Here is a 24,444-nt window from a genome sequence, read left to right as displayed (position 1 = left end):
TCATTTTCCGTGTAATAAGACTTGTCTTCTTGCTCTGTCTTTCAGAAATGCGAGCTGAACATCGACAACCTGAGCAAACCAGAGCTCCTGACCCTTCTGAGCATCATGGAGGGAGAACTTGAGGCCAGAGACCTGGTCATTGAAGCTCTTAGGGTGAGTATGAAGTCTCTGCACCTGTATGTCCTACTTTTGTACAGAATAACTGTATCAAATAACAGCATTCTCATTATATTGAAGGCTGTCACAGTGGGTGCTGTATGTGCTTGTGTAAGAGCAGTTAGGTACATGGGAATGCAGGGCCCATGCCATATCATTATCCAATCTTGTCTCTTAATATGCTTTCTTTTAAGTTGTAAAGACTAAAAGCCCATAAATATTAGAAAAAAAGTTGCTGACGACTTCAATGGAAAATCAATAAACCATATATTTATCGCATAGGCTTGCAAATGTAGTCCATTTCCTCTGTCTTTTAAGATTATATGGATTTGATGACCTTTAGTTTGTTTCTGCTCAACTGGATGTTTATATTTTGGGCTGTAGCCACCATAGATCAATATTGGCTTTGCAATGACTGATTCTAAAATTAGGTTCCCTTCAGCACTGAATATTTGGTACACATCTCTTTTTATATTCATTATAGATTAAATTTTTTTACTCATTTTAGCTGTGATCTCACAAATTCACTATCATTTAAAAGTTTGTGGGCAGTAAGATTTAAAAAAAATAATAATATATATATTTAGCAAGGATGCATTATATTGATCAAAGAGACAGTAAAGACATTTATAATATATTAAGTTACAAAATATTTCTATAAGAATGCTGACAAAAATGTATCACAGTTCCCACAAAATTATTAAGCAGCACAACTGTTTACAACTTTAATAATATGAAGGAATGTTTCTTAAACACCAAATCAGCATATTGGAATGATTTCTGAAGGATCATGTGACATTGAAGAATGGAGTAATTCAGCTTTGCCATCACAGGAATAAAATATAAATAAAATATATTGAAATATTAAACAGTTACTTTAAATTGTAAAAATATTTCACTATATTACTGCTTTTACTGTATTTTTGATTAAATAAACGCAGCCTTGGTGAGCATAAGAGACAGAGCAGAGCAGAGAGGCTGAGTCAATGGGATTGTAAGATTTTGTCCCTATTTATCTTAGCATTAAGGTCAGACGTTCACAATGGGGTAAGAGGCCAAGTACATCTGATTAAGATTAAAAAAGGATAATCTTTCAAAATTGAGGTCAAGAGTGTCACTATATTTTCAGGTGTTCTAATTCTGTGCGTCTGTGCAAATTTCTAGGCCAGTGTATTGGCAGAATGATGGGCACATCCAGTTTCCATCTCAATATCCCTTCCTGTCTCTATTTTGCTTAGTTTATGCAGTTTTGTGATGTTCGCTTGGGTCATTCCCCTCTTCCGCTTTGCTCTGGGGTGGTTTCCATGCATTTTAGAGGCTGCTCTCTTTGTAATTCTGTTCCCTTGGCTGCAAGTATTTCCCAGCTGGTTTTCCCCCTGCGGATATACTATCTCTTTCTCTCCCACCCTCATCCCTCGTTCTCTATCCACAGCAACCAGCTCAAGCACAATGGTCTTGTTTGTTTCTTTAGGGAGATGGTGATAGGGCCAACCACCATGCTGACTTTTAGACATACCAATTTAAAAAGCCAAAAAATGACATTTTGTTTGTTTTCTAGGCCATACTGTAAATACTGCAGTTTATACATGGAAGATGAAAGCAGCAGTCTTATGCATTATTAAGAAGCTGTCAGCTGTTCAATTAATTAGCGAGCTGAAAAAGCTCTGTGCAATGTCTCGTTTTTCAGCAGAAACAATAGAGGGACATAAGAAGATTATCTGTGAAGTCACATGCCTACAAACCTTCGGATTTGCATTCAGAGCCAGCCCATTATATCACTGCACCTCAGTTTTTGGGACAATGTCATCTAGCATTGCAAAGTTTCATCCCAAGACACATGGATGGTGTTTGGTGCAGACAGATCACACTGAAACCGTGAATAGTCCCATATGGACTTCTGGATATAGAATATAGATATTCGCAAGCCATTACATCTCAAGTGTGCTTATTTCCATTCATAAAGGCAAAAGTGTTGAGTGGAGTAATGGATGAATCAGGTCAGTGTACAATGGCAAGACTACAGAGTAACTTTTCTGTCACAATGTAGTTTATTAGTTAATCTTCTCCACATATGTTTGTCATTGTGATATTCTTAATTTCCCCAAAACAGGCTAAAACTAGCATGAATGTCTATGTTGGTTGAGGTGTGTTAGAGCTGGTTTGGTGGTTTTAGTCATAGCCACACTGTTCACTTCCCTGTAGTTGTTGAAACTAGTAGTGGTTATGAATCAACTTTTTTCATGATTTGAGCCTACAACCATTGGGGTACTAATCAGGATGTTTTTTTCTAAGCCTAATTTATCAGATGGTTAAATGTTGTTGGATGATTAATAAGTTCTTGGCAAATGTCTCTGTTCCAAAGCATCTTGTGGTTGCTTTAGGTTAAAGGTGCAGTCACATTTACCATTGTTCTGCGAATTTTCACACCCAAAATCCAGTAATTTCAATAGAAATCCATACGATTGCGAACCTCACGTGTAGGCAAAAGATTTTCACACAGATTTTGCAACGGGATCAAGTTGGTCAATAGAATGCTACTTGGTTTTGAAGCAACATTGCAATACTAATGACGATAGACAATAGAACTTTTTTTAGCATGTGAATTTTGCAAATATTTCACTGATGCGAACATGTCCTAATGTCTCCTTGAAATAAAATCTCATCAGGGACTTATTTTGGAAGGCTCTACATAGGCAGCAATTAATCCTTCACCTGGGGTTTGATTGACAGGCGATCTAACCAATCATAATTCGCCATTTTGTCTGACAAAGCAGTCAGGGGAGTTAGTAGATTAACATCGGTGGTAAAATGGTGTGTACTGACATCTTTCCACGGTTGAAACAACATACCTTCTGATGTTAATTCATGTTTATTTGATGCTATAAATGAACTAGGTGGAAGAGATGATCGGTTCACGAGCCGCTTGAACTGAGGCCGGCACTACAGCGATCTGTCACGACACATTAAAGAGCCACAAAATGGTATTTATTGATTACATTTCTTTAAAAATGGCAAAATTTGACACTTTGTTTCATATCAAAAGTAACCTGCTCTGTCTTGTCTGTCGATGCGTTGTCAGTGTCCTCTTTGCTCCGCGATGTATTTTTCATCGTGTGAGAACATGATGTGTGCTGTGAGAGCAGCATGGCTTGTTGTACGTAGCAACAGTAACTAAAGGGGGCGGGTCTTTGCGAACGGCCAATTCCTTGTGTCATAAACAGTGTTCCTCATGTGAAATGTACATGATATTTGACTGATTCACAAACAATATCAAGAAAGTTTAGTGTTAGCTTGTTGCTAAGTTAACTTCACAATACTCTTAATCAGCATAAAATGCATAGCACATGAATATTTGGTAAAATAGTCCATTTTAATTATATTTAAACTATTTATATTTATACTTTTTGGTAATGAATAAATATTGGGTATATTCTGTTACATTTATCTTGCTCCTTCTGCTATCTTGGATGGCTTTTTTCATTGAGCTTGTAGCAAAGCATTATGGGATTGCCTTCTCCGCAAAGGATACATGTGATGCTGCATTGGAATTTTGCCAAAAGAAGTCTTATGGGACAGACTTCACATTGGTTGGACCCCTTAAAATGCTGCCTACATAGGCAGCTCTTTAGTTTTGGAACCGAGCCTGTGTGTACCTTTAGGGCCGAGAAGTTTACAGATACTCTCCTTTTTCTTTTTAGCTTACTTTCTTTGGGTAACCAGGTTTTATTTCACCAAAGCTTTGGCAAAAAAGTTGACCTGGAATATTAGAAAAAATGGATTGGAGTTGTGTAGGCTGTCTATTAATGTGATTGGCTGCTTTTCTGCCTGTGCCGCTATGATTAGATGGAGCCGTTTAGCTTTTGAACACACTCTCTAGCACTGCCACGTGAGCTAGTGTCAGGTCATCATTGCTAAACGAAACTGGATATAGGTTCAGAGATAGCCGTTCAGTGCCGCCCTTTGCATGCATATGAGTGATTGTTTGTGACAGTGAACATGTTTAGCCTCTGATGTGAATGCATATTTACTGGAGCCGCTGCCCCAGTTCACGTTCAAGTGGCTATTACAGGGAGCGTCATACATTTTGATACATTCTTTTTGTGGTAAATGGTGAGAGCTAGTGACACTGATAAAAATAGCACACAAACACACTGTTGTCTGTGTTCATGGGCCAAAATTAACACTCGCCAATCCCCAAATCACCACTGCCTGGTAACTTTACAAGGAACTGCAGCATGCATGGCTTAAACTAAATTAAATAATAATTTTTTATGTTTTAAATCAATTTTAAATATTATTTTAGAAGTTTTTAGTTTTAATTATTTATTATGTTTTTATATCACCAGTAGCTGGTAATATATATGTATGTAAAGGTCTGAATATAGTATGAATATTTATTGATATTACATTTTTAAAATTGTATATTATATTGTATTTTGTATGTTCTGCAGTTTAGTTAAATTATAATGTTATAATTTTAGATTTTTATGTCACAATAAGTTAGACTGAATATTTATTGTATTTGATTTTATATTTTATTGTATTTTGAATATTTTTAATTTTATTTTAATTATGATTTTATACTTTTATATCACCTCTATCACCTTTAATAACTTATATATTATATATAAGTTATTATTTTATATTATATTATATATTTGGACACTATCTGTAGCTCTAAATATTGGTACCTGAATGTAGCATGAAAATCAAAGAGAACAGGTTGGAATTGTTCGTGTTAGTAATTTCTCTCTCCCCCCTTCAATCACATTTTACATTCTATCTGTCAAACGCAAGAATCAGAACCATAATTCCACATGCACGTGTCCGAAAGAGCAGCTTAGCTGATCCTCGCGTTCCCATTCGGGTAGGCAGAGGACAGTCAGCCGAGTGTTTGTGTGTGTGGGTGGCTGGATGGATGGATGGACAGAAGCCCATGTTATGAGAATACGAGAACACTATCCAAACAGTTGAAAATCAATTGAATTTATAGACCCCCATCTGAGATATTTTCCAGCACCCTCCCATTTATTTAGAAGTGCACTCTCAAACATTTGTAAACACGAAAGATAAAGAATCGTTGCAAAATACTGGAAATTGGAAATAAGCAGAATAAATCAAGCACTGCAAGCATCTGAGTCAGCCATTTTGTTTGCTTTTACCCTAATGGCTCTCCTTTTGCCTGAACATTTAAGCAGGATTTACCAGAAAAGAGCACTGAACCAGTATCCTTCAAGCTTTTTAGTGCAGTTGTGTGCAGAAGTGAAAGAAGGCGGTGACCACCATTTCATAAAGTCAACTGAGTCATCAAATGTAGTAGGTGGGAATCAATAGAGAGGTCTGGGTGTCCAACAGGCAAGAATAAAGAAAGTTCAGAAAAACGAATCATTTTAAGGATTTGGAAAATGTCAGAACTGATTTTGAATTTGGTTTAGCCGAGGATAAAGGAGGCCAGCACATACTTGGCTGTGTTGTTTTGAACATGATGTGGTTAAATGTGATGGCACGGTGGCAGGGAGCATCCCATTTGGGTGATTAGCTGTTTGAGTGAGCGCTCAGGTCATGGGCACCATGTTAACTCGCTGTTATTTCTGGCTGGAGGCCAATTGACGACCAGCCTTGTTGATGTGACAGCCGCCGCTCCATCGCACTCTCTTTGAGAGAGATTAGGGTTATGATGTGGAAATGTTGTCTTAACCCTCACAGCCTAACAGCACACAGATGCTCCAATGTCATTTTTTATCTATTATTAATCTATCACATTGTTTCCTAAAGGACTGGAATTGTCCTGATGCACCATAATGCGACTGATTTACTAGATTAGGGTATTTTTGAACTGTGTAATGTTGCAAAAGTTTATATTAAATTGTTTATCAGATGATACGGAAATGCCCTCAGGCTGGAGGGAATATTAATACATATTTGTGATGGCAGATAAACAGATTTACTTAGAGTAGAGAAAGCATTTTTAATTTGACACAAATGAAAACTATGAGACATGAGAATACAGTCTGTTGAAAATGTCTTTTTTTTTTTTTTGTACCAAAAATTTTTATTTAGTTATTTTTGTGTTTTGAGAGCTGACAGTAACACATACCGAACACAATGTCTCACAGTCTTGTTTTTGTTTGCAGAAAATTAAATAATCTATAGTTAAACTACCATTTAAAAGTTTGGGGTAAGTAATTTTTTAAAGTAATTAATACTTCAGCAAGGGTGCATTAAATTAATCAAACGTGACCGCTAAGACATTTGACAATATTACACTTTTACTCTATTTTTGATCAAATAAACCCTTGGTGAGCATAAAGACTCTCAAAAACATTTTAAAAAATCCTATCTACCCCAAACTTTTGAATGGTGGTATGTGTGCATAGCAGATTAGTTTTATGTTTTGTACAGTGAATGACTTATACGTTTTCCCGTTCAGCGGCACGTCCTTAAATTAGTAAATGCATTTGCGCCAGTTAGTGCGCCCATGGGCGTGCTGGTCTAAAAAAGAGGTGTGTTCAGGCGCATTGCCGGCGCATTGCTATTTTAACCCTTAAATGCATGACTGTTTCGCCAATCATTCTTACATATTCGGGTCTTTATCGACCCAGATCAATATCTACTGTAACACGGAAGGATCTCTACCTGTCGCGATAATATAAAACTCCTCTGATATTTGAGTAACAAAAACAGAAAAATAAAAAAAAGCATATTTTGTTACCTTTTGGAGCTTGAAAGGGCTCCGTTTGAGCAGATGTTTTATGCCATCATCACTGTCCTCGTCAGAGCTCATTTCTCAGTAGTTCAGCAAATAATGGGCTAGTTTCATGTTTGAGGTGACGAATATGAGCCCATTCGCGATCTCAAACGTATTCTCAAAACTATATAATTCTATATAACAGCTTCACCAGATCCATCCAGTGACAGTTACAGTCATATTTGATTGCGTTTAGTACTTGCTCTGCAGTAAATTGTTGAGCCATTTCATGTTTTTCTTATTATTTAGTTTTCGGTCTGAATGAGTCGTCACTTCAGCATTGTGTATCAAACATTGCCACCTTGTGGAATAAAGGTGAATTGCACTTTTTCTGTCAACTAAGATTCAATTATTGTTGTGCAGAAAAAAATATACGTACACTCATACACACCTCGGGTCGTTCGCAACCCTATACAATTTTTACACAAAATGAAAGCAAAAATAGGCATTCTTTTATAATTTTATGATTTTTTTCTTGTTATATTCTTTATAATAAATTGATTGAGGAATAACAAGAAGGTTGAAGTCTAACTTTAAAAAATGAATGAGGAGGAGGGTAGTGAATGATGTCCTGGGTCACTAAAGACCCAAGGTATGCATTTAAGGGTTAAGGAGCTGAGAATAGACTGCGCCATAGACCAACTCAAACCTGGTCTAAAGTCTAAAGTCAATGGCGCAATATTTTTTTGTTAGAGCGCGTTGGTAGAAACTGCGCCTCTGGGCGCGTCCATAGTGCACGTTGACTTTGCTTATTACACACAGGGATGCGCATCACACAAACATGCCAAATATTAAAAACAAAAGGATTACAGTGTAAAAGAATATTATTGTGTAGGCTACATAAATATAAAAATATAACTTCGTTTAACTTCTAACTAAATGTTTAACTTCAAGCACGAGCAGATCGGTTTCGCTTGAAAAGCATTCAGCTTTTCCGCCAACAAATTCCGCCATGTAAATAGCAATCCGCCATGATGCGAGCGCATCTCGCTCTTAAAGGGAATGGGAGATGACACTCTGATTGGTTTATTGAACGTTACACCCATTACTCATTAAGAGAATAGGGACAACCCATTTCAAAAATGCGCCCCGGCGCACGGACCGTTTTTCTGTCGTTAAAATAGCAAAAGTGGATTTGCACATGCCCTGAGTGCACCTGCGCCATGCGCTTTACACTTTGCATTTAGATCGTTAAAATAGGGCCCATAAGGTTAGTTCACTCAAAAATGAACATTCTATCATCATTCACTCGCTGTCAAGTTGTTCCAAACCTGTATTTTCAAGAATTTTCAAGATATTTTGAAGAATATGGGTAACCAAACAGTTCATTAATTTTTTCCATAGTATGGAAAAAAAAATACTATGAAAGTCAGTGTGGACCATAAACTGTTTGCCTTCTGACATTCTTCAAAATATCTTCTTTTGCGTTCAGCAGAAGAAAGAAATTCATACAGGTTTGAGGGTTTTGGAGCCCAGTTTAAATAAGTAGATAGGTAATCAGAGGTTATAATATCACTTCATGGTCATTACAATCTGCTTGTTATTCTATATTGGAGTCATGATGGGTTAGAGACATTGTGACAGACTTCAGGGGTATCCGGCACAGGCAGGCCTTTGTCGATGTGTAGCCCTTCTGGGGCTGTTTTGTCCTTCCCGTTGTCTGAGGAGATATGACGCTGTTCTGAAATTAGGCTGAGACAAGATCCTGCTAGCATACAAATTGCTGTCCGTAGTCCTTGGAGAGAAGAAAGGTAAGTGTCCTTGCTTACCCTTAAAACTGGCTGCCTTCTTTGTCCATCATGTTGGATCTTGCATTGTTGCATTGTTGCCCTAAGCATCCTTTCTGAAATGTAAACCTACAACCTCTGGGTTACCAGCCCAGATTCTTTAACCACTCAACCTCACCACCTTTGTTTTTCCTTCTTCAAAAAAACGAAATGAGGCAGGAGCTGAATACTTGTTGTATTGTAACAAAATCTCAGTGTGGATGAGGCCAGGCTGTTTCTCACTGACAGCTGAATGGCAGTTTACATTGTAATTTACATTGTATTCCTGCTGCCAGTAACATCAAACTCTCTGTTGTTGTCAGAGCCGTGGTTTTTTGACAACTTAGTTTTCTTCTTATGAAGATGGCCTAATATGATGTAAAAACATGATTTCTAATTGTGACCTCTTATACTTATGCCATGAAATTGCTTGCAGAATGCGGTTTTGCTTTCTTGTCTTGACTTATTTGCTTTTGAAACAGGAAGTTTGGGTGGGACATGTCAAAAGGATCGAAAAATAAATTCGGGAATAAGCTGTACTTATGTCAGCCATGATTTGCAGCTTGCTAGTCGATTGCTGGTGCATAGTATTAGTGGGAGAGACATTCTCATTGTAGGGGAGTATTTGATTGGTCAAAAATCTGTGTAGTGCAGGATGAGTCATCAGTCTATTTCCCCTTAACACTGTGTCTACTCCAGACGCGACCATCAGGTTAAGAATTTATCTCCCAAAATCTTGCAGTAAGTTTTGGAAGATCATTTTTAGTCCATCTCTGCAAGACGGACATTTCAGGATAAGAGATGGACTAAAAGTGAACTCCCACACCTTACTGCCAGATTCCTGTAAGACAAATTCACAAACAGTGGTACAAGAGGATGTGGTGCTGGTCCTTCAAGAGTCACTCTCAAGCTGTCTGTCCTATAAAAACCCAGTCTTCATCTATTTTATAACACTTCAGCTTGTGATTCTTATTAAGAGCGGGTCATTTTTTAGGATTCTTTAGCAAACCTAAGTCTCTGAGATCCTGACACCTCACACTTCTGAAGACTCCAGGTAGGTTGCAGTTCTGGAAAATGGTGGTGCTGGAGACTAAAGGGTCCCTGATGGTTTCACACTTAATTCTTCACCTTAATTCTTAATTATTTTGCAGTTAACGTGTCTTTTCTTCTCCAGCTGTTTTTGTATGACCCCGCTGACAGCATTTTGCTGTCGAATGGTCATGCTTTAACTTTGCAATTTCTAGTATTGCATTAGTATTGCGCCCTTCTCATGAGTATTTAATAATATTTGACTTTGCAGCCTGAGTTAAATCTCTTTTTTGGCTCATTTTGCCTGTAAAAGAGAACCTGCCTGATAATTCTGCACACCTGAATATAAGGCATTTTTCATTTCCAGCCTTCATGAACAATTATATATCACTTATAAAAGATTAAAAACAACATTAATAGTAGTTATTAAGATTGATGTGGATTGGAATTGGTAAAATGTGCTTGGGAAATAAATATGATCAGAAAATCAAGTTGCCTAATAATTCTGCACACAGTGATTATGGCTTCAGAGCTAACAGACATGGACTAAACGCCACAGAACTCCAATTTTGATTTCATGGGGCTTTAAGAAATTTTCTCTTCATTCTTGAATTTCTAAACTGTTTGTGTCAGAGAATTTACTATCAAGCCCAAATGTGGCACAGACTCTCACTTCCTTTCAGACTACACTAAGCACATCCTTAAAATAAATATGTTTGTACTACTAAGCTACCCTGAAGGCTAAGAAGACATATATAATGTAGGATGTAACTCCTCAGGTGCATGGATATTGCTTAAAAGCAATGAATATCTTTTTTTCCTAAATATTTCCTCAAGTAAGTTATTAATTTCCTGTACTGGTGCTAGAATCTGTCCTAGTATATAGTCATACAAAGTCATATTTGCAGTATACTGTATGGTGCAATCCTTTATTCATTGGCTGTTTGAAATAAGCTGACATATTTATGAAAAATTAGTCATCCATTTTGAGCTTATTTCAGCTGCTTGAGGAAAACAAATAGTGTCACTCAAAATGGAGCTGCCTACATGCCTGTAATGAAGTGCAGTACAGATAGAAGATGTTCTTTATGTGACGCATACATGGTCTGACTCTTGAGAATTCTTGCTTCTTATCAACTGGAAATAGCATAGATATGATCATGGTTACATACTGAATGATTATGAAAACATACAAAAATTATTACAAACAAGAATGCATTTTTCTTATTTGCATGAGGAATCTTGCATTTTACATTAAAGTTGCTTCTAAATGTCTGTCTCTGAATCTGTAAGGTTGTGTGCAGGCTATGGGTTTTAAATGTTTATTAGCTTTTCTTAGATTGGTCTAAGGAGCACTGCACAGAAATGTAGTTCATTCGAGAGGGTAATTAAAATAGGCCACAAACATCATTAGAAAGACATGACCAGTTTTAGTGTTCCAGCAGTGCCTGTCGATCTAGAGGCGGAAATGACTAGGTGGGGAAAAAAAAAACCCACCATCCCCCAACCAACCTCCCCACCAAACCCTCATGCATTCAACTGTGTTAAATAATTAAAGGATGTATGGCTTTCTTATATAATGACGTTGCTATAAATACTCATCATATGTGAGGGGACATCTGTTGTGGAGAAGTGGGTCCCTACATAGTAGTTGAGATATATATACACACTCATACTGTGTGTGCATGTGTGTATTTATGAATAGGATATAAAAGTAATGAATAAATATATTATTTATTTTTATAATGTATTATAATATAATTATATTCCATATTATATACATACTTTTAATATTGTTTATATGTATATACATTAGGGCTATTGATTTAACGTGTTAATTGGATTAAATAATTACGTATTAAAATTTTTAATGCATTTAACGCACTTACCCCGCCCCCATCTGACATTCATAAATATGATGTGGGCAGGGGAACAACTCACTGCATGATGGAGCCTATAGAATGCAGTCAGAGTGTTCATAAAATTACATTTTTTGTTTTGTTTTTTTTAATAGGGGTTTCTATTGTCTAATGTCGATCTAATGTCTAACGATCTGATGCATCGATGCAACGTGTAAAAAATCGATACCTGTGGGCTATTTATAGAGACACCTTTGTTTTAACATTCTCCACATTTTCACACAATATCAGTCTATGCATTATCGCCAACGCGTGCATTCTCGTTTAAACTACCTTTCAGAACTTGTGAAAGACACTCGGGACAGTAGATGGAACTGTCACTGGCCGATCGATGTATTCCTTGTTTATCAGTTTTTTGACATTACACATTTTAGCACAGAACTAAAATACTTTCTTGACTGTTGTCATGTCATAAGCTGTCATTAGATTACTGTGTGAATTTTTTATTTGTGGATGTCCCAATCAGGGCTCAGGATGTGAAATTTTGAAATAAATGTTATATATTTTGGTTGCAGTTATGAGTTAATAAAAATTTAACTGGTTGTGTAAAATAGGCTCGAATCGAATCGTATCATAATCGTATCACAGAACTTTCTGAAAATATCGAATCGCTGGCTATGAGAATCGATATTTTATTGAATCGTGATGAACTGTCCGATTTACACCCCTAATATTTAACAAGTTATAAAGTAAAAAGATGTAGCTTCTGCCAGACCGCCTTCCGTATTCAACTTATGAAGAAAGTGTAACGCCTCTCACAGGTCAAAATGCTTACACTACGTCCTACACCTTCTGTATTCAACTAACAGAAAAAGCGTAACTGACGCGAATTTTAGGTTAATTTTGATGTGGATTTTAAGTTAATATTGTGATGTTTTAGACAAAACTTAACTCATGAATGAAACAGCTGTTTGAACGAATGAAATGAATTAGACATTTACCGCCACCAACTGGCAGTTTTAGTTTCTTATTTAGTGTGTAATTTCATTTAAAAAAAAAAAAAATATGTATATATATATATATATATATATATATATATATATATATATATATATATATATATATATATTTCCGTATAAATAAAAAAAGAAACAGATAGAGTAAAATAGAAAATTCACTAATCATTTATGGTCTAAAAGTTTGTGTAATAAATTCTATGTTTAATCAAATAAAATATTTCTTTCTGAATCTACTTTTTGTAAAGTTTATTTGATGCTTTAAACAATAATGACTTCAATTAATAATTTGGGAGTAATTTCTCAGCCAAATTTGATGTGCGATTAATTTACAATTAATTAATTAATCGCCACATCATGTAATTAATTAGATTAAAATGTTTAATCGCTTGACAGCCTTAATATAAATACTACTAAAGTGTTTTTTAAAATAATTACTTTTATGCAGTAAGGATTTATTAAATTGATCAAAAGTGACAGTAAAGACATTTATAATGTTACAAAAGTTTTTTTTTTTAAATAAATGATGTTCTTTTGAACGTTCTATTCATCAAAGAATCCTGAAAAATGTATCATGGTTTAGCGGGTCTGTTCGGTGAAGCGGTCATAGCCGTACTTTATTGTAAATAAAACTATTAGCTATTAACAAATCATCATCAAGAACCGTAATGATCCATTTTATAATTAAAGATGTGGCTGCCATCACAGGAATAAATTTTAAAATATATTCAAATAGAAAATATTTATTTAAAATTGTAATAATAATTCACAATATAACTGTTTTACCGTATTTTTTTTTTAAATAAATGCAGCCTTGGTAAGCATAAGAGACTTCTTTCAAAAACATAAAAAACAATCTCGAAAACACACACCCCATTTTTGTCTTCACATTTTTCTTAATGCATAGGAGAATTCTGTACTGCTGCGCCATGCACTTTTACTCATGAGTACACTGTAAATTCCACTGTAAATAATGGAATTTGCTTTCTCAGCCAATCAGCAGGCGTCTTGCTTTATGTGTGGTGTGCGGCTGTGGCATGTGGTTTAATCTTCCTAAGTGCGTCCTGTGAGGAAGTTAATGTATGGTTTTGTTTGTGTGAAAACCTCACTGTATGCTTAACAGGCACTTGTCACTATAGCACACTAGGGATACCTAGCTTTGCCTTTTTCTTATGACTTGATGATTCACTCATTTGTGGCAACTGCTTCTGAGCTCATTCTCTTCGAAAAAAACAAATAATTTTTTTTCTTTTTTTCTTGTTTTGGTGCTGTTCTCTTCTGTAAATGCCAGTGAGCCACTGTTGTGATCTGTTTATGTAAGAGCTCCTTGTGGGGCTGAACTTGAATGTTTGAGGCATGTTACTTCGACTTTGACAGGAAGGGAAAATCAGGGTTGGTCGTGATTCGTTGCTTCACATTGTTCACAGTACGGAAAAATGCCCCAAGTGGTATACATTTATGTAACATTTATGTGTGCTTGAGCGTATGTATGCGTATAAGGGATTTAATCCAGGTCAAATTAATTTATCCTTATCTTTAAATATGGCTGAATCTAACCCTGTCTTTCCTGCTCACCCATATAGAAGATGTCATGCCGCATTTGGGACATATGCAGCAAAAGCATGAGTGGCTTTCCATAAGTGAATCCCAAGGGAAGCCGATTTCTGTGTGTGTGAGTGTTTCACATCAGAGTAAAGCAGCGTCGTGAGCCTAATATGAATCTGACCCAGAAGTGAGTATGCATGTGTGGGAGTATGACATCTCCTTTTTACTTCATGAGCAGTGCTATATGTAGTAATGTCTCTATATGGCATCAGTGTCTTTTGTGACGAATTTCATTCCTCTCAATAGAGACCAAGTTTGTGTCACAGTTTTTTCTTTGGTTTTGACATTCCCTGCTGAATAGTGTTTATAGACAGTTTGTAATTAAATGTACATGATTTTCTCATTGCTTGAATTGTTTGTTATTGATTTTGTCTCTAACTCTGTCAGTTCTGCTTCATTCAGCTGCGTCTCATTAATTTGATTGCTACTTTTAATAGACATTTGACAAATGGCACAATGTCATTTACCCTATTTTGCTTGAACAGATGTCATGAGAATAATGTTTCTATCACGTCCTCCGAGGTAAGCTGATCACATGTTCAGTATACCCACTGAAGAGATAGCAGAAACCAGCCAAATGTGCTGGTACAAGTTATAAGCAGGGTCGAAAATCATCTTTTTTATAACACCTGCCAATAGCAAAGTGCAGATGAATTAAGCAGCCATAAATACAGTTCTGACAATATTACTGACCATGAAATTGTTGACAATATAACTTATAATTAAATAATTACATATATATATATATATATATACATATATATATATATATATATAATTCTATCATGAGAACTCTCTGAGGATTTTAACATGGTAATAGATATGACAATGTTAATGTATTTGGTCTTGGTGGAATAGATCTGCTACGCTGCTGCTGAATTGTTGTTGCTGTTGATTATAGTTGCAAGTACAGTACAGGAACTTGCTACTGCCAATACATACTCTGATACGCTGCTGTGCATATGCAAGGCATACTGCTCCTGCACAAATAGCTTATATAAAATTACCCATAGCAGATCTATACAGGTGGAGCTGGGGAAGGTGGAGGGTTTCAGAGGAACTCTGAAAGTGTGCTGCAAACTGCTATAGTGAATGCTAAACAGGCATTTAAATGCAAATGCAACATGAACCAATCAGCTTGTGCCAAGTAATTAAGAGCGTTAAGGACCCATCAGCCTGCGCCATCTAGAGTTTCATGACAGAACTAGGCATATATATAATATATATATATACTACCGTTCAAAACTTGTTGTTGTCTTTGTTGTTTTTATATCAATTTGGAGATTCAGGGCCCTATTTTTGAACGATCTAAACGCAAAGTGTAAAGTGCACGGCGCAGGTGCACTCAGGGTGTGTCCAAATCCACTTTTATTATTTTAACGACGGAAAAACGGTCCATGCGCCGGGGTGCATATTTGAAATGGGATGTCCCTATTCTCTTAATGAGTAATGAGCGTAACGTTCAATAAACCAATCAGAGTGTCATCTCCCATTCCCTTTAAGAGCGAGATGCGCTCGCGCCATGGCGGATTGCTATTTACATGGCGGAATTTGTTGGTGGAAAAGCTGAACGCTTTTTAAGCGAAGAGACCGATCTGCTCGTGCGCGAAGTTAAACGTTTAGTTAGAAGTTAAACAAAGTTACATTTTTATATTTATGTAGCCTACACAATAATATTCTTTTACACTGTAATCCTTTTGTTTTTAATATTTGGCATGTTTGTGTGATGCGCATCACTGTGTGTAATAAGCAAATTCAACGCGCACTGTGGACACTGTTTCTACCAACGAGCTCTAACAAAAAAATATTGCGCCATTGACTTTAGACTTTAGACCAGGTTTGAGTTGGTCTATGGCGCAGTCTATTTTCAGCTCCTTAAAATAGCAATGCGCCGGCAATGCGCCTGAACACACCTCTTTTTTAGACCAGCACGCCCATGGGCGCACTAACTGGCGCAAATGCATTTACTGGCGCATTCACTGGACGTGGCGCTGAACGGGAAAACGCGAACGGCACTGGACGCAAACTACCAAACACACTTGCGCTGCGCCTTGCGTCGCATTGCGCCGGGTGTATTATAGGGCCCTCAATGTGAAAATATGTAATGTTACAAAAGATTTCTATTCTAAATAAATACTGTTGAACTTTCTGTTCATCAAAGAATCCTGAAAAATGCATCATGGTTTGTTTCCACAAAAATATTAAGCAGGACAACTGCTGATAATAATAAGAGCACCAGATTTCTGACACTGAAGACTGGAGTAATGCTGAAAACTCAACTTCAGAGGAATACATTTTAAAATATATTAGTACGAAACAAGCAACATTGCTGAATAAAAGTATTATTTTAAATGCTTAAATTTAAATTACACATGTGGTGTTACATATTAATTTTTGACCTTAGGCACTAACGGATGTGCTTATTGGTTAGGGCTAGTACTTGTATGAGAGGGTACATGACAGATGGTGGTTGGTATTGGAGGTTTTCAGATGGGGGTGGGTTGGTCTGTAGGGACCGCTCGGTTGCCCAGATTCTCTCTCCCCCTGTGGACCCTGTCCTCTCCCTTTACCCCCTGAATAGAAACCCTTAGTGCCCTAATTTCCTACCAAAACCAAACAATATACCATATACCATATGTTATTTCGCCTGATCATCAGCATGGAGCCATTCAATCTGTCCTAGTAAACTGCTGTAAAAATGTTTGACTCAGAGTCTCTTCTACCTTTAATATTGTGTTTTACTGCGATGTGACTGTCACAAGACTAAATTTCTTCTCCGTTCCTCTCTTCCTCTCCATCGGCCTGATGCCTTTTGATCTCGCATTTGGGTTAGGAGAGCTGCGGAAGTCCTTGGCCCACAAAGCCAGCTCTGTGTTGATCTAATTGAAAGGCCCCTTGTGAGAGTCTTTGGACATGCACTCACATTCAAACAGAAGAGACACAGAAAAAGCACTTTCTCTCACAGAAAAGCCTTACACATGGGGTAACCTCTTCTAGTAGTCAGTGTAATATGTCTGAGGGTACTGCTGGAAATCCATGGCAGATTTTTGGGGTTTGTGGCTCCCATAGAGACTTCCTTTATCACTTGCATTGGCCTTAGCTTGTTCCAGTTCAAAGACATTAAGAGGAAAATAATGTCTCGATATTTCACATTTCAGCAGAAATTGCCAATAAGAAAGCTGCAAAAATGTGTTAAATTACTTTGGATAATTTGCAAATGGTGGATGATTATACTTTTCAACATGATACTTGAAATAAACTTATACAGCTATGATAGGTTTGTTATGGAGTGGATTCTGTAGGGAAAAAGTATATTGGCTCTTTTTCACTTTTTCAGTCATCCCCTGTCACTCCCCTCAAACTGTCTTTGTCCTCCCCTCTCTCTCTCTGTTCATTTCCAGTGCCTCTTCCCCTTTGGAAGTGTGCCCTGAACCCCTCACTCAGCCAGCGCGTGCCTGTAAAGGTTAATGCTAATAATACCAGAGACCTGCCTGAACTCCATCAGGAGTCCTGTGTACACAATTTAAGCTCAAAACCTGGCAGAGAGTGTATGTGAAGTTTCAACAGAATTTCTTGTCTTATTCATCCCCTAAAAACTGAGTCAGATTAGGACACATAGCTATACAAATAACCTTGGCCTGGCATTTAATGGGCAATAAGATTTTTCCTGCTTTCTCTCCAGTCCACCAGTTTGGATGTCAGAAATAAATGGGTTACTCACAAATTGCTATGAAATTGATGCATATTAGCATATGCTTGCCCAAATATACATGACAATTCTGTCATCATTTACCTTCATGTTGTTCCAAACCTGTATGACTTTCTTTCTTCTGTTGAACATAAAAGAAGGTATTTTGAGAAAATATCCTTGCTCTTCCAATCTTTATAATGGTAGTAAATGGAGGGCATGTTTTGAAGCCCAAAAAATGCATTCATCCATCATAAATATAATCCATATGGCTCCAGGGGGTTAATAAAGGATTTCTGAAGGAAGAAAAATATCCATGTTTAAATTCTGCCAGACGACCGTCTTGCGCCAAATGAGTAACCCCCGACGTGATGTATGATGTAGGAGTAGTGTAATCTTAGACGGCTCTCACGGTTTAAACAAATAGGGCTGGGCAACAAACTCTCGGTCCTCTCCTCTTATATTGAAATCCTCAGACATTTCTCTTTAAAATTTCTCATTTTAGACTTCTAATTCGTGACCGGTGTTTTGCTTTGCTCTATCCTCTGCGCTTCTGCATTCGTCATTGCGTTTGGGTCAGAGGTTACTCTTCCGCAGCAAATCAATGCGTACGGTCATCTGCCGGAAGCTAGATATTTTACTTTATAAAGTTTTAAATATGGATATTTTTCTTACAAAAACCCATCTCTTAATTTCAGAAGGCCTTTATTAGAGGTATAGTTCACCCAAAAATGAAAATTATTTCATCATTTACTCACCCTCAAGTTGTTCCAAATCTGTATAATTTTCTTTGTTCTGTTGACACAAAAGAAGAAGATTTTTGAAGAATGTGTTTTGGGGATCAGTTTTGGGGATCCATTGACTTGATAGTAGTTTTTTTCCTTCTATGGAAGTCAAGTGGCCTGGTTACAAACATTTTTCAAAATATCTTCCTTTGTGTTTAAAAGGAAGTGCCAGGATATTTTTAAAGATATCTTTGATTGTATTCATCTGAAAGAAGATAGTCATATACACTTAGGATGTCTTGAGGGTGAGTAAATCATGGGATAATTTTCATTTTTGGGTGAACTATCCCTTTAAGTGAACAGTCTCCAATGTTATTTGGTTATCAACATTCTTCAAATACATTTTGTGTTCTGCAGAAGAAAGGTTTGTAAAGCTACATTTAAATTATACTTAAATTACAAGTGGACTTCAAAGAAAAAAGCTACAGAGATTTATGATAGAGCCCTTTTAATAATCTTGTAATTTTGGTAAGTAACATTTTGGCCTGAAGTGAGGCGTTTTACCCAGTAGCTGTCATAATAAACTGCTGCAGCAAAATAGAAATTTATGCCTGGTGTCCTAAAAGACTTGAATTTCTTTCTACAGTATAATGGAAAGTGACAACTAAATCATGGCCTGATTATAACTAAGCGTTAGTTTTAGTATTAACAGAAGTGTTTTGTATCAAGCAGCTTTGTTCTAATGTTTCACAAACAATAATTATATCAAGCTCTACAGTCAGACATTACTCTCATTTGTTGATTTGTGGCTAGTGTCCTTTAGCCCCACCTTTTACTTTGAACAAGAATGTTGATCTCTGATCATCTTTACCCGTCATACCATGTAACGTGTTGTTCGTTGCTTCTGACCCCCGTGATGGACAGATAAAGTAGTGCATAAGGAGGAGGAGGGACGGCACAGCCTCTGTGATTATAGAAGAGATTTGTGAAAGCCTAGAGGAAAGTGCCAGATGGCTGAGAATCTCAAAGCCCTCCATTCTCTATCTGCCATGACACACAGACATTTCTCCCGCCTCCAGACTCCCATCTCTTTAGATCTCTCTCTCTCTTTTGCTCAGTGTCTCCCTCAACCCCCTCCCCATGCTCCCCTGCTCTCTTTTCCTCAAGACTTTGCAATGTTTACTAGGTCCTTCACAGTTGTTGGTCAGAATAACAGGAGTATGTTTTAATTTGCTCTCTGTTTCTCTGTCAGCTGTGCTTCCTAGGTCATTCCTACTCTGAAGTGCATTTTCATATCTCTATGAAATATATTTTGTAAATTGTTTCAATATATATATTATCGGTGTCCTGTGTCAATATCACTTTCCATTCATTAGTCTTTTGTCATATCCCTTTAACTTACAAAAGTCATCTCCTTAAAGGGATAGTTCACCCAAAAATTTAAATTCTGTCATTATTTATTCACCCTCAAGTAGTTCCAAACCTGTATGAATTTCTTTGTTCTGCTGAACACAAAGGAAGATATTTGGAAGAATGTCAGTAACCAAACAATCATTCACTAATATAGTAATATAGTAGGAAAAGATCTGTTCGGTTACTGACATTCTTCCAAAAATCTTCCTTTGTGTTCAGTAGGACACAGAAATTCATACAGGGTTGGAACTACTTGAGGGTGATTAAATTATGACAGAATCTTAATTTTTGACTGAACTATTCCTTCAATGACATGATCATCCTCAAAGTGTCATAATTAAGAACAACAGCATAGATATAAGTAAGTATTCAAAGTATTATCAATGAATCTGATGAATTATACGATGTTTTGTGACATTAGCTTCCATCCAGTATGATAATATTACAGAAATTTGTAGTATAAAAAATAAAAATAAAGTGCCTTAGGTTGACCAGAGCATATTTGTAGTATGCCATTTATATATATATATACAGGGTGCGATTTGTGAAAAAAAAACAGAGGGGGGGATGTTTTGAGAAAGTTTTTTTTTTATTTTTATTTTTTTTATTTGGTGGAGCTATATATTATTTTTGGCAGCTGTTACAGAGACATTTTACAAAAAAAAAAAAAAAAATGAATGAACCTTGAGATTTGAAGTATTAGATATTTGCAACACTACAATGACACTAATAATTCTTAATTTCTGATAGAAATGCAAAATGGTCCCATTTATTTTTGATCACAGGGCATACACATACAAACTTTTATTCTAAAGTGCGTACATTTGTAGAAATACACATTTACCTTAGATATCATTAGACAGAATATAAGCAGGGAAGCAGTAATTTCATAATCACTGAGGTCAGAAAAAGTAGTTTGCTAGGGGGTTCGGGGGCATGCTCCCCCGAGAAAATTTAGATTTCCTTGGTGTACATATGTGCATTTTAAGACGTTTTAAGGCCAACAAATTGGATAACAATAGCTTTAACCATGTCAGCAAATACATTTATGCACAGTTTTGAAGCAGCTTTAATCGCATATTTGGTAATTTCATGACTTAACTTACAACAGAACAACGACGCTCATTGCTCGTAGTTTCTATTTGCGCATGCAATTCTTGAGTGCGCGCCATGAGCACAGTATAACGGCTGTTTGGACAGTTTTACTTGGGGATGTTTTTAAAAAACATTTTTATTTTTGATATTTTATATACTCTGTTGGCGGTTTGTGGAGTAGCAACCCACCAGGGATAAAAATAATTCAGCAAAGGCAGGGATACATAGACCAGAAGGGGGGAAATCCCCCCTATCCCCCCTACAAATCACACCCTGTATATATATATATATATATATATATATATATATATATATATATATATATATATATATATATATATATATATATATATATATATATATACTGCCTTAAATTACAACATAAGCAGGTAAAATGCAAGGTTAAAGGGTTAAAAATTGTACTGCGTAATAGGTATGACCACGAAAAGGATTGTGAAAGAAGATAAATCGTTCCTTTCCGCTTGATCGATATTCTGTTGTAGACCATGGTATAATGCTCAGTCAGTTTGAAACATCATCCGTCCATGTACATTCCTTTGATTTGAAGCTGGCTCCAATTTTTCTCACCCACTTCCTTTTGTTTTCCACTTATATGGCAGACTGCACTTATAATTAAATAAGCCTGGTCCAGCACTGGTTTGTCTGTTTGTGTTAAGTGGACTGAAAGCAACTCACTTAGTGAACTTTTATGCCCTTGAAAGCCATGATACACAGCAGAAGTCCGATCATGACACTTGCAATGAGAGTCATCCAGTTGACGCGTATGTGTGTTTGTACATCTGTATGTTGATTATTTCCTTCTTTGGTGAAGCAGTTGCTGGGCATTAGCCTCCAGGATGCTTTGTGCTCTTTGCATGGTTCCTGCTTTCAGTACACTGACTGTGCTAAATAGGGACACCCTGTAGAGAGAAAAACTCTCCCATTTGATCTGCTTGTTCATTTTATAGCATTACTTATCCTGGACAGATGGGTAGTGTAGATCAGCCCAGCGGGTTGCCTGACACTGAGCATGTTTTGTGACACTGAGTCCCTTATAATGTGCTTCGAGTCATTTAACTGCATCTGTGTGTGTTAGCAACTGTTTACGTTATACAAATTTAAATTAAAGTAAAAAATATCGCTAACATATGTAATGTTAATATACCAAAGTACTAAATTCTGTTTTTTACCTTTTATAATATAGTGACAGGTGGTACAGAGAAAGTCGCATGATGAATTAAAGGTCATCAGATGTAGCTTTTCCGTAAATACTTATATAGAACACATATACTATATAGAAGGTTCACAGTGGCATACACAAAAAATACAAAACACCATTCATGGTAACGCACCACACTAAAATAATAAACATTATAAACATTATTGTAATGTAACATTAATTGAACATAATTAAACATTAACCACTTATCACGCGAAGATCACAGGCTGCCCCAGATTAATGTTATTTACATCAGCTGCACACTATACTGTACGTGACATTCTTGTTCAATCCTGGCAAACTGTGTATCATTAGAGGGATTTAGGACTCTAGATTCGATATTTAACCACTATTTGTGATAAAAATGGTTACAGTGACAGTAATTTCATAATTACAAATTAATTGATCAGTAGTTATTGATATAGAATAACAAGACACATCCATACTCAATCACGTCTGCTCTGGTTCATTTGCATTCACAGGACTTATGCTGAATGACACAATAGTCCAAGGCATTTAGGCATTTAGTCCAAAAGTTGGAGAAATATTGCTGTTTTCACATGTTTACTTCATATTTTTTGATCATATCATAATTTCTATTCATTTTCCACTGAATTATGAAAAGCTACAAATAATATATTTATGCCTTATCAAATGACACCAATCTCATCAATCTTAACAATATAAGATGTAAAATAAAACCCTAATATACATAACTGACAACAAAAAACTAAGAATAAACAATTATTTAAATGAAAAACCATCAAATGTTATTTTTTTTCACAGTAAATTATAAAATGACTTATTATTTTTCACTTTCAAAAACTGTACCTTTAACCTTTCACAGTATTTTAAAGGTGCCAAAGAACATTTTTTTAAAAGATGTAATATAAGTCTTAGGTGTCCCCTGAATGTGTCTGTGAAGTTTTTTTTTTTTTTTTTTTAATTGCCTATTTTGGGGCATCATTATAAATGCGCCGATTCAGGGTGCGCTGCCCCTTTAATTCTCGTGCTATGTAAAACATTTGTGTTTTAAAACATATGTGTATCGGTGTTATGTTGAGTTTCGCCTGTTCTTCGGAGGTCTTTTAAACAAATGGGATTTATATAAGAAGGAGGAAACAATGGAGTTTGAGACTCACTGTATGTCATTTCCATGTACTGAACTCTTGTTATTCAACTATGCTGAGGTAAATTCAAATTTTTAATCTAGGGCACCTTTAATGTGAAATTACATGAAATGTCCAGTTATACTGTATCTATTACAGTTTTTCCATTGTATATAGTAAGGGAACTCACTGTTACCAACTAACAGGTTTTTTACTGTAGCAATATTTTTTTTACAGTCTTTTACCTTTTAAAATTATATTTTTTATTGAATATTTTACAGAATTCTTGCATTGTGATGCAGATGCAACCGGTTAGCCTCTTGACCCAAGTTACAGTTAACATAGATGCTTCACTCCTGATTCCTTGCAGTGAAATACAGTCAGTCATTCCTGTTGATTTGTGTCAAGGAAACATCAAGTTTGTATTTGGTTGTTTGCCGTGGGGTGACAGGGTTGGCCCTTTGCTGACCCTGCTGAGATGACCAGCTGGTCTTGACACAGCCTAAATAAATGTCAGGCTTAATGATCACGCCTAAAAAAAAAAGTGCTAACCTTCTCTTTGTGAGCATGTATGTTTGCATGCAACGTGTCAGGATGTATTAAGAGGTTTGTGTGTGTCTTTGCATCGGAAAGTAGAAAAGTTTAAATGCTTCTTTTGTTATTAAAGTTTGCCTTAGTTAGTAGTACACAGTTGTTTGTGCACTAATAAGTTCCCACACTCAAACAATTCCCAAAGTATTTACCCACAAGATCATGAGCAAGGTTGGAGGTTTGTCTCTTGACCAAAGACATTTTTACTCACACACCACTAACTGTACATGCATCACAGAGGAAACATAATGTGTAATAATTGCTCTGTGTTATTTGACAATGATTTGCCACTATCCCACATGTACCACATTGGCACCATAATGATGCTAGAAGATGTATTTACCTCTTGATCTCTTGAAGTTTTCTGTTTTTTTATTGTCTTTACATGCACAAGATTATTCAAATATTGATTAGAATTTGGCCTC

At 36.3% G+C, this 24,444-nt stretch overlaps 1 protein-coding gene across 2 annotated transcripts in view; it reads left to right on the top strand.

The window, feature by feature from the left end:
* The window catches only part of cttnbp2 (cortactin binding protein 2), a 53,179-nt gene that overhangs the window by 3,750 nt on the left and 24,985 nt on the right, over positions 1 to 24,444 (top strand). For both annotated transcript variants that reach the window (XM_067390358.1, XM_067390357.1), the window contains exon 2: positions 46 to 153. In XM_067390358.1, the coding sequence (XP_067246459.1) occupies positions 46 to 153 (108 nt within the window). The remainder of the gene's footprint in view (positions 1 to 45; positions 154 to 24,444) is intronic.

Source organism: Chanodichthys erythropterus, chromosome 7, assembly GCF_024489055.1.
Source record: "Chanodichthys erythropterus isolate Z2021 chromosome 7, ASM2448905v1, whole genome shotgun sequence".
Classification (NCBI taxonomy): domain Eukaryota; kingdom Metazoa; phylum Chordata; class Actinopteri; order Cypriniformes; family Xenocyprididae; genus Chanodichthys; species Chanodichthys erythropterus.
Note: the sequence above shows the minus strand (reverse complement) of the source record. Positions and strands in the feature narration are given on the sequence as shown.